The sequence below is a fragment of the Protopterus annectens genome, chromosome 2.part0 (genome assembly GCF_019279795.1).
Source record: "Protopterus annectens isolate FY-2018-M chromosome 2.part0, PAN1.0, whole genome shotgun sequence".
In the NCBI taxonomy this organism is placed as follows: domain Eukaryota; kingdom Metazoa; phylum Chordata; order Ceratodontiformes; family Protopteridae; genus Protopterus; species Protopterus annectens.
Window position 1 is genome coordinate 516,788,907 of NC_056728.1, and position 16,576 is coordinate 516,805,482.

Here is a 16,576-nt window from a genome sequence, read left to right on the forward strand (position 1 = left end):
TTTATACATTTACCAATGACCACTTTACTGGGACACATGGGATCTGAAGCTTATCCCAGTACTAAGTGGGTGTAAGACTAAGAAAATTATCCCAGATGGAATGCCAGTAATTAGCAAGGTGTGCATGTGCGCACACATGCACACACACACACACACACACACACACACACACACACACACACACACACACACACACACACACCTATGAAGAATTTGAAGGATCACCAACTGACCTATAGCACGTCTTTGGGGCGTAAAAGGAACCTGAAAAGCTTAACAAAAACACCCATGTGGACAAAGTGAGAGCACACAGACACCACTCAGAAGACAAATATGAACCAAACTGGAGAACTAATTACTGAGAGGTAGTAATGTTAACCTCTGCACTGCTCTGCGGTGCTCTCCTAGAATAAGGCAATCAAGCCAACAAGCCATACTGATGAAATAAAATATCACTGAAAATTCTTCATATTTACTGGTGGATGGCTTGCTAGTATGAATGCATTATTAAATAATCGTCCATTTTTAAGCCATGTGCTGAAACATTTAAACTATTTCAGAGTTAGTTTACCTATCTCCTACAATGTTTTTTTTATACAGGACAGATTGTACATGTGTTTTTATTATCTATTTCATAAAAGCCAGCAACACGCAATCAATATTTCTGAAACCACCTTTGTTAAGAGAGAAAGGATGTCATCTTCTGTTCAAGTAAGTAAGTCCTAAAGTGGAAGATGATTTATCAGACAGGGGGAGGAATAAATGGCCAAGTTCAGAGAGGGACTCTTCTGCTTAAAGCCCTCAGGACATAAGGCTAAGCTTCTGTATTCTGCTTTCATTGCAAGTTATATGGGACCCAAGTTGGGGTTCAATATCCATTACAACATGGCACAGACCATGAAATCTACTTGTCTTCTATCTACATTAATACTATGCCCAGCGGTAACCCTGACAGTCAAGGTCACCAGCCTCCACCTAACTGTGATGCAAGTCATGTAAGAGGGAAGGGAGTCAGACAGCTGCCATAGTTGCACATGTGTTAAATGGTAGATCTGCCCACCCCCCCCCAATACATGCTGCTGCAATCTCCTATAAGCTAATTTCTACTATAATGCATGGTCTAGGAGCATTCCAACCTCCACCCGTTAAAAACTGATACTTACTCAAACTTGCCCACAAGCCTACTGCAGCCTTTTTTTTTGAGATACTCTACCAGGGCTGCAAGAATGGTGCACCTTTTGCAAGCTGTAATCCCCATGACCCTCTCCCTCTGCAGACAGGTAAGCAGGCAAAGCCCTAGCCATTCGTCACTCTGCACACACCATCCCCGAAAGATGTCCAAGTCACTAATTAAATAAATATATCACTGACTGATAAGTATATTTATTGGCATTTTAACCTTTCAGAGTTCTGTATTGTCTTAATTTTGCCTGACTGAATTGTTTTATATATTTTCTGGCATTGTTTTCTGTTCTCATCTTTCCTGAAACTGGTTACCCCCTATTTCTGAGGTGGAGTTTATAAAACTGGTCTAACAGTTCTGTGTTATCTGATTGCTTCAAGGCTTACTGATTTAAAAATAGTTTCTGTTTGTAAATTCTTGCATTCACTGTTGGAAACTCCTGGGTTCTGGCTAGTGTGATTCTCAAACAATCTGGAAATATATTGCTGATTGATAAGTATATTTCTTGGCATTTTAACCTTTCAGAGTTCTGCATTGTCTTAATTTTGCATGACTGAATTGTTTTATATATTTTCTGGCATTGTTTACTGTTCTCATCTGTCCTGAAACTATTTTTTCCCCTCTCCCCCACCTTATTCTTGTGGTGTTATTATAGTTGGTGACTTTGCAGTTGCCCGCCCCTACTGTAAATTTGATCTGGGACACCCCTCCCAGTCTGGTGTTCACTCTACTTAATACAGAAAGAACATTTGAGAAGGCCAACCCACTTAGATTCTTAACCTCTGCTCCTCCTTCCTCTCTTTCTCTCCTTGCACTTTACTAAAAAAAAAAAAAAAAAAAAAATTTGCACTTTATTTTGCTTTTGCCTCTTCTTAAAAGTACTCAATTGTATTTATTCTGTTGCATTTATTACTGCTTGGTAGTAGCCTGATTAAATTGTAACTGTTATTCTAAGCCTTTCAGTTTAAGCACTTGGGCTTCAGACCAGTTGTTTTACATTAAGAAGGTTTGTGGTCTGCACTTCAGGCCGCGGTGGTGCAGAGGTTAGCATTGTCGCCTCAAAGCAAGAGATTCTGCTGTTCGATTCTCAGCTGGAGCGCCTTCTATGTGGAGTCTGCATGTCCTCCCCATGGTCGAGTGATGTAAAAGACATGGAGGTAGGTGCATGCGTGAATGGGTGTGCCTTCCTTGAAGGTTGAGCATCGGGCTGGCAACTCGGCACCGTAAAAATCCACTGCCAATAATTAGCGGACCAGAGTTCCATTGTGGCGACACCTAACCAGGAAAAAGCCAAAAGACGAAAAAGAAGAAAACTGTTGTGGCAGGACAGGTAGCTTGCATCCTTCTAAATTGGGAACTGCCGATTGAAGGCTCAGTGTCTGTTAATCTAAAAGTGTATTAGTTCTGGTTTATGCACTTGGGCTTCAGGCCAGTTATTTCACATTAAGAAGGTTTGTGGTCTGCAATCTTGTGGGAGGAGAGGTTAGATTCTGCCCTTGTGAGCTGGGAATAAGATTATTGTGGCTGCTTATCTGAACCCTTTCTTTCTGAAACTGGTGCGCCTTGTTTGCTGTAGCATAGACTAGATTCAGGCATGCTGAGTCTAGCTCTGTTTGTATAACTTGAGCACTAATCCGGGCCATCTTTTTTTGGAGAAGGTTCCCCTGCACCCTAGTGGCAGGAGTGTGCAGTTAGGACTTGTTTGATTGAAGACTGCTAGAACAGGGCTCACATTTGAGATTATTTACTGGTTAATTGGGTAATTTGTTTAAATCAGTGTGTTTGTTTTCTATTGTTATATAAAAAATTGCACTTTATTCATCTGCTTTTACTGTACTTGTGTTTCTTCCAGCTTTATTGCATTTATTCTGCTGCATTTATTACTACTTGTTAGTAGCCTGATTAAATTGCAACTGTTATTCTAAGCCTTTGGTTGAAGCACTTGGGGTTCAGAACAGTTGTTTTACATTAAGAAGGTTTGTGGTCTGCACTGTTGTTTCAGGACAGTTAGCTTACATCCTTCTAAGTTGGGAGTTGCTGATTGAAGGCTTAGTGTCTCTTATTCTAAGAGTGTATTAGTTTTGGTTGAAGCACTTGGGCTTCAGGCCAGTTATTTTACATTAAGATGGTGTGGTCTGCCCTCTTATGGGAGGAGAGGGTAGATTCTGCCCTTCTGAACTGGGAGTTTCTGGCTGATTGTGCCTGCTTATTTGAACTGTTTCTTTCTGAAATTGGTATGCTTTGTTTGCTGTAGCATAGACTAAATTCATACCTGCTGAATCTAGCTTTGTTTGTATAACTTGAGCACTAATCCAGACCATCTTTTTTTGGAGAAGGTTCCCCTGCACCCTAGCGGCAGGAGTGTGCAGTTAGAACTTGTCTGATCGAAGACTGCTGGAATGGGGCTCAGTTTTTAGCTTTTTATTGGTTAATTTGTTTAAATCAGTTTGCTCATTTGCTACTGTTATAAAAAGAAAATACACTCATGCATCGCCGCTTAGCTAGGGTTAAACTATTCCTGGCGACATCAAATTTTCCCTTAGAACTAGCCAGTTTTTTAGTTTTAGCACTCAAATCTGATTCTTTGAGCTCAGCGCTTGATCAGAACTCGCTGTAAGCACTAAGTAAGCTACAAATTACTACAGGACTCAACTTTCCTCCCTTGACTAGAGGAAGACAGTTTTTAGTACTTAATAAATAAGCACCTATCCAGACATGTCTAAGGGTCAGCTCCGGCTGTTTTTTCCTGTCTACCTGATGAATCCGGGCATCTTGGGGCAATGCAGCAATTGCTTCATGTACACAGACAACCCTCTCCTCTTACCACCCAACACTACAACCTGTGAGAAATACATTTATATAGCCAAACTGGAAGCAAAGCTCTCTTCACCCAAGACTGGACTAGAGAGTCAAGAGGAGAAGGTAAACACTTGCACCACACCATATTTATCACATCCTCCCTCAAAACCTACACCACCAAAACACACACATAGCAACACAAAACACACACCTACATTCGTGGAGGCTCTCAATAAAAATCTGGTCAAGCAACAGAGACCTCCAAAGCAGAAATGCATGCAACCTCCACCCCCCAACACAACCCAAATGACACATAGCCCACAAACTCAGTGTGCCACTCAACCACAGCCCATAAGGCATAACAACATACCCAACTCTCTAGTCATAGGTGACTCTACCGCCAGACACACTGATGTTCCACTCACCAGGCTAAACAAGGAGAAAGTTACTGTCAGCTACCTGTCAGGTGCCAGGATCCGCCACATAACACATGCACTCAGGTCACTCCACAACAAGTACAAATATGACACTGTCACTGTCCATGTTGGTGTGAATGACCTGAGAGGTACTTCCCTGGACTATATGAAAAGAGACATGGAGAAGCTCTCCGATATTGTAGCCCAGGCAGGTATGACCCTAGCCCTGAGTAGCATCCTGCCATCAACCAGAATGATACCACAGTACAAGGACAACATAATTGACTTCAACAACTGGCTAAGCTTCTGGTGTCATTCTAAGGGGATCTGGTATCTGTCTGCCTGGGATGACATGATCGACAGACCACAATGCTTTGCCGGAGATGGCCTGCACCTGTCACCCTTGGGATTCCAGATACTGGCTAAAGCTCTTGCCACCCCTATAGTGCCCTTTTTAGGCAAGGTTCAAATGACAAATTCACCACCATAACAGGTACAAGCAAATAAAATCTGAAGGTAATGCTACTCAGTGCTAGAGGTCTAAACCTCAAAATGCATTCAGTCGAGGCACTCCTTAAAATGGAGAACATCGCCATCTGTGCAGTGGCAGACACCTGGCTCAAGGCTCCAGAGAGCACCCTTGCATTACCAGGCTATAATTCATACCACACCTTTCAGCCACCTAACCTGAACTGAAACACTAAAGGTGGAGGCGTGTCCATATTCATTAAGGATATCCACACCTCCAAGCTAGTTGTTCAGCATAATGCATCCGAGATTATCCAAGTGCAACTAAATCTGGGCAAGACCGCAATCCAAATTGTAAATTGCTACAGATCCCCCACCATGCCCCAGGATTCTCACTGCTCACTTCTTGATACACTGGAAAATATTGAGGTACAATCCAACACCCTAATAATGGTCGATTTCAACTACCCCACCATTAACTAGGAAAACTACTCAGGTACCAACTCCTTTGCTCAACGTTTTCTGGAATTCATAAATTCCACCGCCTTGGATCAACTTATCCACACTCCCACCAGAGGCAACAATATCCTGGACCTGGTCATTACCAACATGGGTGACCGAAGTTCCAGACCAGTCCTCATTGGTCAGATCCGACCACAAGCTAATCAGCCTAGACATCCACATCCCGCCCCCACCCGCCATTAGGGAAACCACCGTAAAAAATTTCTCTAAAGCCAACCTCACGCTTCTTAAGACAGAAGTGGCAAACTTCACAACACCCATGCAGACGGACAGTAGAGGTACGACTGCTGAATCCTACACAAATGCACTTTATAAGCACATATACAAGTGCATGGATCGTGCTATCCCTAACAGAACCAAGATGCTATCCTCCAAAAAAGGAAGCTAATCTGGTGGTCCCCTGCCATAAACAACCTCTACAACTGAAGAAAGAAACTGTTGCAAAAAAGAGTAAAATCCCAAGACTGGAAGAACGCCCTGGTCAGCCTCAGTAAGAAGCTGAGATCCCTCATAAAATCCTCCAAAGCTAGTTATGAAAGCAAAATTGCCACTGATTCTAAAGACAACCACAAAGCATTCTATAGCTATGTCAAGAATTTCAATGGCAACACTCAGATCTGCTCTGAGTTACAGCACAATGGCACTAAATATACAGAACCAACTGATATTGCCAACATCCTGGCAGATAGGTTCAGTGCTAACTTTACCCCCCCCCCCACCCCCTAAAGGGCCCATCTCTATATCAGAAGAATGCAAAGTTCCTGTAAACATGGCTGCACAGGTAAAAACACACTCTCCAAAGCCAAGAACACAGAATCCATGGGACCTGACAACATCTCAGGCTGTGTTCTACATGAAGTACAGAATGAACTGGCACCCCACCTAAGTACCATGTTCAATCATAGCTTCACCTTAGGCTTTGTGACCACTGAATGGAGCACAGCAACAGTAATCCCACTCCGCAAAGGGGGAGCCACCACAGACCCTGGGAACTACTGCCCCATTAGTCTAACGAGCCTGGTCTGCAAGGCCATGGAATGTATCATCATGGAACTTATAAACAAAGACACTGGTAATCTCCAAACTCTGGACCCCACCCAGTTTGGGTTTGTAAAAGACAGATCATGTTTCCTAAACCTGATTGACTTCCTTGAAGCAGTCACCAAAGCCGTAGATGAGGGTAAGGTGGTTCACACAGCCTATCTAGATCTAGCCAAGGCTTTTGACACCATCCCCCCACTCTGGAATTATAGAAAAAAATCACTAAACTAGGTATAAATCCCTATGTCAGAAGATGGGTTGCCAACTGGCTGACTGACAGAACCCACACTGTGAAAGTTGCAGACTCCAAATCCGACTTCAGACCAGTGACAAGTGGAGTACCACAGGGTTCATTCCTGGGTCCTCTCCTGTTTGGTATCTACTTTTCTGAAGTACAGGCTAACACAGAAGGTCTTTGGCTAATGAAGTTCACAGATGACTGCAAACTAGGGGCATAATTGAAAGTCCTAACAATGTGACATCCTACAAAAGGGCCTCACTGAGACAGATGCCTGTGTCAAAGCCATGGCCTTAAGCTCAATGCCAAAAAGTGCATTGTCATCCCCTTTGGTAAAAACTCTGTACCAATGAGCTACCACTCAGGTTGTAATCTACTTAACACTGAAAGTGTGATAAGAGACCTTGGGACACAGGTGGACAGTAGTCTCTGCTTTGATAATCACATCGCCATAGTAGTCAGGAAATCCTTCTACGTGGCACACCTCATCACAAAAGGTTTCTCATCCAGGAAAAAAGAGGTCATTGTTCTCCTCTAGTTGTCACTCATTAGACCCACTACAGAGTACAACTCCCTTTTTTGTATGCACCTCACAAGACATCTACAACAACTGGAAAAGCCACAGAAATACCTCACAAAGAGGATTACTGGCCTCAAACAGATGCCCTACGCAGACCGTCTCAAAAAACTCCAGCTTTACTCCGTCGCATATTGCCTACTCAAAGGCGATCTCTGCCTAGCATACAAAGCTTTGTCAAACCCAGAGCTGTTGGACATGCTCCACTTAAAGAAATCCCAATCCCTCTGAGCTACATGCTCTAGGGACCTAAACCTTGTCACCACAATAAACAGAACATTCTGGAGGGATAGATTCCTGTCCCAGAGACTTCCCATACTCTGGAACAAACTACCTATCTATGTCAAACAGAGCTCCTCATTAGCACTCTTCAAGAAAAATCTTGGTGATTGGATGGGAAATAGGAAATTCACCCTAGGGATCACCTCTGTGGCTCTGCTCATCAGGGGCACAGGAAAATAATTTTCTTGAGTGGCGAAAGCCAGAGTACCTTTTTAGCTAGGCTTCTCCTCACCTCCTCCCACCCAATGCTACAACCTGTGAGAGATGCACTTACATAGCTAAGCTGGAACCAAAGCTCTCTCCACCCAAGATTATGCTAGACAGTCAAAAGGAGAAGGTTAACACCTGCACTACACCTCAAGCAACACATAGCCCTTCAAAACCCACACCATCAACACCACACATAGCAACACTAAACCCACATATGCGGAGTCCCTTAACTTTAACCTGCCCAAGCAGCAAGAAGCTCCGAAGCTGACATGCAAAAAAACACCAGCCACAACCAAAGTGACACATAGCTCACAACACCAGTGTGCCACTCAACAACAGCCCCTAAGGCAAGACAATGTACCCAACACTTTAGTCACAGGTGACTCTATAGTCAGGCACATGCATGCACTCAAGTCACTCCACAATAACTACAAATACGACTCTGTAATTGTCCATGTTGGAGTGATTGACTTGAGATGCACCTCCCTGGACTACATGAAGAGCTCTCAGATCATGTGGCTGAGGCAGGTATGATGCTAACCCTGAGTAGCATCCTGCCTTCGCCCAGAATGATACCACAGTATAAGGACAAAATGACTGACTTTAACAATTGGCTAAGCTTCTGGTGTCATTCAAAGGGGATCCAGTATCTGTCTGCCTGGGAAGACATGATCGGCAAACCACAATGCTTTGCCAGAGATGGTCTGCACCTGTCACCCCTGGTATTCAGGTTATTGGCTAAAGCTCTTGCCACCCCTAAAGTGCCTTTTTTAGGCAAGGTTCAAAGGACAAAACCACCACCGTAACAGATGCAAGCTTGCAAAATCTGAAGGTAATGCTACTCAATGCTAGAAGTCTAAACCTCAAAATGCACTCTCTCGAGGCACTCCTAAAAATGGAGGACATCGATATCTGTGCAGTAACTGAGACCTGGTTCAAGGTTCCAGAGAGCACCCCTGCAATACCAGGCTACAACTCTTACAACACTTTTCGACCACCAAACCAAGACCGAAACACAAAAGGTGTCCATATTCACCAAGGATATTTACACCTCCAGGCTAGTTGCCCAGCACAATGCATCTGAAATTCTCCAGGTGCAACTAACACTAGGTAAGACTGCAATCCAAATTGCAGCTTGCTACAGATCCCCCACAATGTCCCAAGATTCTCACTACACCTTTCTAAACATACTGGAAAATATTAAGATACAACCAAATACCCTAATAATGGGTGATTTCAACTACCCTGCGATTAACTGGGAAAATTACATGGGTACCAACAACTTTTCCCAACGGTTCTTGGAATTCATAAATTCCAGTGCCATGGATCATCTAATCCACTGTCCCACCAGGGGCTCCAATATCCCAGACCTGGTCATTACCAACATGGGAGATAGATGCTCCACACCAGTGGTTACCCCCTCATTGGTGAGGTCTGACCATAAGCAAATCACCCTTGACATCCACATCCCACCCCCACCCCCCAGTAAGGAAACCTCCATAAAAAACTTCTCCAAAGCCAACTTCATGCTAACCAAATCAGAACTGGCAAACTTCATGACACGGGATCTGAAAGTTCGATTGGTGAATCCTACACTAAGGCGCTGTATGAGCACATCCATTCGTGCATGAATCATGGCATCTGAAATAGAACCAAGACGCTCTCCTCCAAAAAAAGGAAGCCAATCTGGTGGTCCCCTGCCATAAACAAACTATACAACAGAAAGAAGAAACTGTTGCAGAAAAGAGGAACATCCCAGGATGCAAAAAACTCCCTTACCAGCCTCAGTAAGAAGCTGAGATCCCTCATAAAATCCTCCAAAGCTAGTTAAGAAAATAAAATTACCAAAGATTCCAAAAACAACCACAAGGCATTCTATAGTTATGTCATGTCAAGAATCTAAATGGCAATGCTCAGATCTGCTCTGAGCTACAACAGAATGGCATTTAATATACAGATCCCAAGGATATTGTCAATATCCTGGAAGATCGATTTAGTGCCAACTTCACCCCTCTCACCCCCTAAAGGGCCCATCTCAATACCAAAAGATTGCCAAATTCCAGTAATCCTGGCCACACAGGTAGAAACTGCACTCTCCAAAGCTAAGAATACAGCATCCATGGGACCAGATGATATACCGAGCTGTATACTACATGAACTACAAAATGAACTGGCACCTCACCTAAGTGTCATGTTTAATCATAGCCTCACCTCAGGCTTCATGCCCACTGAGTGGCGCACAGCTACAATTATCCCACTCCACAAGGGAAGTTCACTTTGGATCCCGGGAACTACCGCCCCATCAGTCTGACAAGCCTGATCTGCAAGGGCATGGAACGCGTTATCATGGAACTTATAAACAAAGACATTGGCAACCTTCAAACACTGGACCCCATCTAGTTTGGTTCGTGAAGGGCCTATCTTGTCTCCTGAACCTGATTGATTTCTTTGAATCAGTCTCCAGAGCTATGGACGAGGGTAAGGCGGACCACACAGCCGATCTGGACCTCACCAAGGCCTTCGACACCATCCCCCACTCCGGAATCATAAATAAACTTACTAAGCTGGGCATAAATCCACATGTCACTCAATGGGTTGCCAACTGGCTTACTGACAGAACCCAGAATGTAAAAGTAGCCAACTCCAAATCCAGCTCCAGACAAGTGACAAGTGGAGTACCTCAGAGTTCAGTCCTGGGACCGCTCTTGTTTGGCATCTACTTCTCTGAAGTACAGGCCAGCACTAAGGGACTCAGGCTAACAAAGTTCGCAGATGACTGCAAACTGGGAGCCATTACTGAATCCCCAAATGATGTAGATATTCTACAAAAGGGCCTTACAGAAACAGATGCTTGGTGCCAAAGCCATGGGCTCAAGCTTAATGCCAGGAAATGTACAGTTATCCAGTTTGGTAAAAACCATGTACCCATGAATTACCACATAGGTGGCAGTACACTAAACACTGAAAGTGTGATGAGAGACTTAGGGACACAAGTGGACAGTGGTCTCACCTTCGATAATCACATCGCCACAACAGTCAGGAAATACTTCTATGTGGCACACCTCATCACTAAGGGCTTTTCATCCAGAAATAAGGAGGTCATTGTCTCACTCTACTCATCCCTCATTAGACCCACTATAGAGTACAACACCCCATTTGGTATGTACCTCACAAGACATTTGCAACAGCTGGAAAAGAATCACAGGCCTAAAGCAGATGCCCTATGCTGACCATCTAAACAAACCACCAGCTATACTCTGTGGCATATCGTCTACTCAGAAGCGATCTCTGCTTAACATACAAGGCCATGTCAAACCCTGAGCTGTTGGACATGCTCCACTTAAAGAAATCCCAATCCCTCAGAGCCACACACTCCAGGGATCTAAATTTTGTAATCACAATGAACAAAACATGATTGCAGTATAGGTTCCTGACCCAGAAATGCCTCACACTCTGAAATAGACTACCCATACATGTCAAGCAGAGCACCTCCTTGTCCCTCTTCAAAAGGAACCTTGACGATTGGATAGGAGATAGGAAATTCACCCCGGGGATCATGTCAGTTGCCCTGGAGTCCAGGGAAGTAAATATTGTGGGAAGAAATATCCAGGGGATTGTTATGGCTTGGTTTGTATAGGCCCTAGGGCCGATGGCCTACTACTAACCTATGAACATATGTATAGGCCCTAGGGCTGATAGCCTAGTACCTACTTATGAAACTATGAACATATGAATTGTCTGCATTGTAGCTAGGGTTTTATCCCTCTGCACCACTAGTGCTCATACCTAAGTTATTTTTGAAGCTGAAACCAAGCTTAAGCCTGCCCTGCAATGACGGGGTGGATAGAAGTACTACCCATTCTACAAAGTGCATTAATTTTATGAAATTCAGCACTCCCTCTTATTTAGGAAAATTTCTTCTAAGTAATTATGATACGGGAGAACTTACTTACTTTGTCTATTGATAATAATGAATTATGTCCTTTGTAGTCAGGATAGTTTAGGAGACTAGGAAACAAACTATACATTAAGGCAGTGTTAGTTAGTTACTTAGTTAGTTAGTTACTTAGTTAGTTAATTAGCTATTTTACAGCATCATTTTTCTCCACTATGAATGTCAACTATCAGCACACATTTCTGAGCCATCATTCAACCAACTGCATTATTTTATTTTTCAGACCTTTACCTACATTGCTTTGGAGAATCCAGTAATGAGTGTTCTACAAAAGCAGAAATTGCAGTGTAGGGGCTGTTTGGCATGAGTGTCACCAGATAATGTAGATATAAAAAAGTCATTTTTGGCAGTCCTTGCATAAAGCTGACACAGTACTGCCTGGTTCATTTTCCTAGCCTCCATAGGCACCCACCAGCATGATGAGACCATCACCTTCCTCCCCCAAGGAATGAACTGTGAGAAGTAGATTACTCACTCACTCACTCACTCACTCACTCACTCACTCACTCACTCACTCACTCACTCACTCACTCACTCACTCACTCACTCACTCACACCAACTATAGCTAGCTATTCCAGTGTTAAGCCAGCTAATCAATCCTGAATCATCTTGCCTGCAGCTACGGCCTCCTGTACCATGGACCTAGCAACAATAAGTTTATCAGCCCCTAGTTTGACCAATATTGCTGTGATGTCATTCTCTTCAAGAAAGGGCTTGTAAATAATCCTTATTGCCAGAAATTGAAAAAAATATGATCTCAATTTTCCATGCTATAATAATGTACTTGCTGAAGTATAACTAGTTATTAAGTTTTATTTTATTTTAGCCAAGAAGATCTGATAGAGGGGGAAACAGTAATGTGAGTTTTGTCTTATAGTTGAGCATTCTCTTTACCATAATGTTCTTTATGACCTCAACATATGTGATTATCATGCACTGCAGTCTGTAAGGTTTTGTCTGCATTTAATTTCGAAAGGCAGCACCAAGAAATATTGGTTACTTTGAGAATTTCTGAACTTTGTTCAGTGATACTCACTAGTATGTGTTAATTATCATGTTTTAAACACAGTGTAATAAGCAGTTGCCTCTCCATCTGCAAACTAGTGCTCAAAATTACATTTAAAAAAGGAGAGAAAGAAACAGCAGTCAGCTCCTAAGTTAGTCTGTTTTTGTCACTGGCATTAGGTTTTCTTCACTTTGAGACTACACAGTAAACAAACCAGTGAATTCCTATGCCTTAGCATATTTAAGGCTCCAGAGGGAGGTGAAAAAGGTGTCTGTAAATGACAGTACACAGCAAAAGAGCTGTTAATCTCCAGAGACTCAACAGGTTTATACATCTACTGGATGAGAAAGAATAAACATCTGCAAACATCTTGAGAAGTTGATGTAAAAGCCACAGACAGACTCCTAAAGTTAAGTATAACGATACATCATTCAAACCCAAAAGGTTGTGCAGTGAAGCTAATACTTCACAGAAGGGAAGAAACAGCTGACACGTTTTTTATGCAGTAGTGTACAGATCATTTTGTTCTGAGGAAAATTCCCTTTGAGAAATTGATCATATACGTAATATATTCTACAAATGATTCACCCATTTCAATGACATCATGATAGGTCAAAGTCAATCCCTGTGGAAATGTACTTATCTATTTAAATAATTCAGTTATTTAATCCTTTAATATCACACAAATCTTAATTATGAACTTCATTTTGGATAATATTCAATGTCTTGTTGTGTACTACCAAAAGTGGCACAATGGCTTTACATAGCACATTTGTTTCTCAGCTGCTGGTGCTTCATGTAAATGCATCACTCTGTAGGTATGGACTATGTAAAGTGGGCCAATGCACCTAACAAAAAGTAACCCATCTTCAGTGTTTGTGTAGTATGGCAATTCATAAACATTCATAATACACAATTTCACATCAGAGAAGTGTAGGTACAATGTGGCTATCAGCTGCATACATGTATTGCTGTTAATAGAAATAACTGAGCAAAGCAGAGCATCATAAAAGAGAGCATGTCTGCTCTACTCAGCTTCACCCTGTTTAGATCTCTGTTCTGTGTAGTCAGTGTCATGCAGCGCGCGCACATGTGTGTGTGTGTGTGTGTGTGTGTGTGTGTGTGTGTGTGTGTGTGTGTGTGTGTGTATGTATAAGCATATGTATGCTTCCTTTGATAGAACTGATTTCCCATCCAGGACTAGTTCTTAACTTATGCCCGATGCTGCATTACTCCATGATCCTGAACTGGCTAAAGCATGTACATCTGGTGGCTGGGAGTTGTCTTCCTACTGTTGAATCAGTACTGACTAAGGGTCCTGTAGGTGTGTGTGTGTGTGTGTGTGTGTGTGTGTGTGTGTGTGTGTGTGTGTGTGTGTGTGTGTGTGTGTGTGCGCGTCTGTACTACATGGGTTGCACAGGTTGTCTGAGTGCCCACTCACACTTGTGTAAACTGATATGAAGGGTTAGACTTCGATATTTAAATGACAGTTTAACGCAGTTCTGCACCAGACAGAGTATATACGTTGCTGGATCACATTCCTGCTCAACAGTAAAATTATGCGTTTCTAAGCAGTGCAAGGCACTCCACTGAGCAGTCATCTATGAATACTAGCATTTTGTACCCTACCCTTTGTCTTATTCATCAATAAGAGGTTATCCTTTAGTTCTATATGCGCATCTCTATAATTCTTGAAACACCGTTTCATTCACTTCTGTATAAAGATAAAATATTTCTTTATTGTAGCTGTCAGATTTAAGCACTAAGCCATGACTGAGGGTAGGTAATGTAGGATTTACCCATGGCTGGCATGGTTTAGGTGATGCAGTCTCACCTCCACCTCACTTTATTATTTTCACTCCAAGTTAACTGTAACAGAGAAAAAACACTAAGAGGCAATGTAACATCTTTCTTACTGTTTTTCCAAGCTACGCTGACCTCTGACCACCCATAACTTGCTGTTATGTGATTATTTTACAATCCCTCTTTCTCTACTGCGATGCAAACAATCAAAACAACTACCAAGTAGAGTTTTTATATGCATCTGTACACACACACACACACACACACACACACACACACACACACACACCCACACACACACACACCCACACACACACACACTCACACACACACACACACTCACTTATATATCCTTACAGTTGGTTGCTTGAATCACAAAAGCTCGAGTCAGTTGGATGAGTGAAGTAGTTAAGGGGATAAAAGTACTTCGTATTAGAACTTTCTACAATTTTAATGTGCAACTTGAAGTTAAGTTTTTAGTTTTTCAATTGACTTTTGCCCAGGACACCAGCTTCTGGCTGTTTTTTTAGCTCTACACAATACACTCAATTCTGTTTCTCCTTGGTGATGCCTTCAGTCATTACCCTATGTGTTTCCTTCATTTTGTCTGAGCATTTTCCTCATAAGCAAAGACTTATTTTTTTGCCCTGAATGCCACATCCAATATTTCTTGCTATTTCTACTTGCTGTCTTAGCATATCATTTATGCAGAACTTTGAATAAGATAGCTGCAATTTTTCTCACACAAATTCTTATACATTTATGACACAAACAACACACAATATTCCCTATACATCCTTTTGTCTGCATTCACTTCCTGAAAAGATGCAAAACCCTCTCTAAAAGTGTAGCTGACTAAACATAGGGGTAATCAAACGTATTAACTGGACTGTGCATATGTTTACCTGGGAGTAGGAAGTTCAGCTCTTAAGAGCACTTCCTCTGTTTTTCAGTCAGTAGAGGAAATAAAAGTAGCTTGTTACCAGCAAATCAAAATTCATATATAAAATACCAATAATATTTTGCTATTTACCTTGTTCAAGCTTCGAGCAGCACTGTCCTTCCCACCTGGAGTAAGGTTACGTAACTGGAAGTCCAATAAATCTATCAACTGATCCATAGCTCTTACGGTGTACGTGATGTCACCAGGGTTGAAATGACCCTTAGTTTGTTCTGCAAGTTCTCTTACAACATTAGCTGCCGCCTCTCCTGATCTGATCTTGAAGTTGCAAAAGAAAACAGAAACATAGTGTTAACCCTTCAGTAAATATTCTGGAAGCTTCACAATTCACATAACAGGTTATGCATTTGGTACATTAAAGAAAGGGATGACATTTAGAATACACTGAGGGATACTGTCTTCAAACAAAATGATAAAACACACTCATTCTCACACAGAATTACAACAGGAAGAGATGTTCCTCACTCTGAGGAAAAGTTTCTGATTTTAATTTATAAGAAGTCTCTGCTCCAGTGAAAGGGTACCACACATTTAGTATTCTGATTTCTAAACAAAAATCCAGGATAAATAATACCGAATCAAACTGTTTCTTCAGAAAAACATACTAAAGTACCATACTGTGAGTTCCTTGGCTAAACGTGGTACAACTGCTCCATATTTTGTGTCTTGTTCCACCAAAATTGAGTGTTATGGCAAGAACATCCATGCATACATAGAGATATATCTTCCAAGTAATAAGCAACAAGTGTTGGAGTCCTATAAAAACACCCTGTAAGGAATTACAGATTGTAACCAGTACTTTATTTAGGTCTCCTCTGTTGACTTATACCCAACAGACCATGAGAAGTATGTTAGCTGCCTGCAAACCTATTGTACACTAATTCATTACAATGCTGCTACCTTAACAATCTTATTACAGGTCATATTTATGGTAAAATAAATAATTCTGAGTTCTTTCCACGGAAAACATCAGAGCATGCACAGCAATTAGAGAAAGCTGCTAAACAAATCTAATATGCTCACATCTACGGCTCGCAGAGATATGAAATTCTTACACTGTGATTTAATAGTATGTTGCTTTATAACTGCATGGTTTCATTTTTTTATCCAAATT

General features: G+C 42.0%; 1 protein-coding gene across 15 annotated transcripts in view; it reads right to left on the reverse strand.

Annotated features, from left to right (window-relative positions):
• Positions 1 to 16,576, reverse strand: part of ADGRL3 (adhesion G protein-coupled receptor L3) — a 3,684,852-nt gene that overhangs the window by 613,734 nt on the left and 3,054,542 nt on the right. For all 15 annotated transcript variants that reach the window (XM_044060915.1, XM_044060918.1, XM_044060917.1 and 12 more), the window contains one exon: positions 15,535 to 15,720. In XM_044060915.1, coding sequence (XP_043916850.1) covers positions 15,535 to 15,720 — 186 coding nt within the window. The remainder of the gene's footprint in view (positions 1 to 15,534; positions 15,721 to 16,576) is intronic.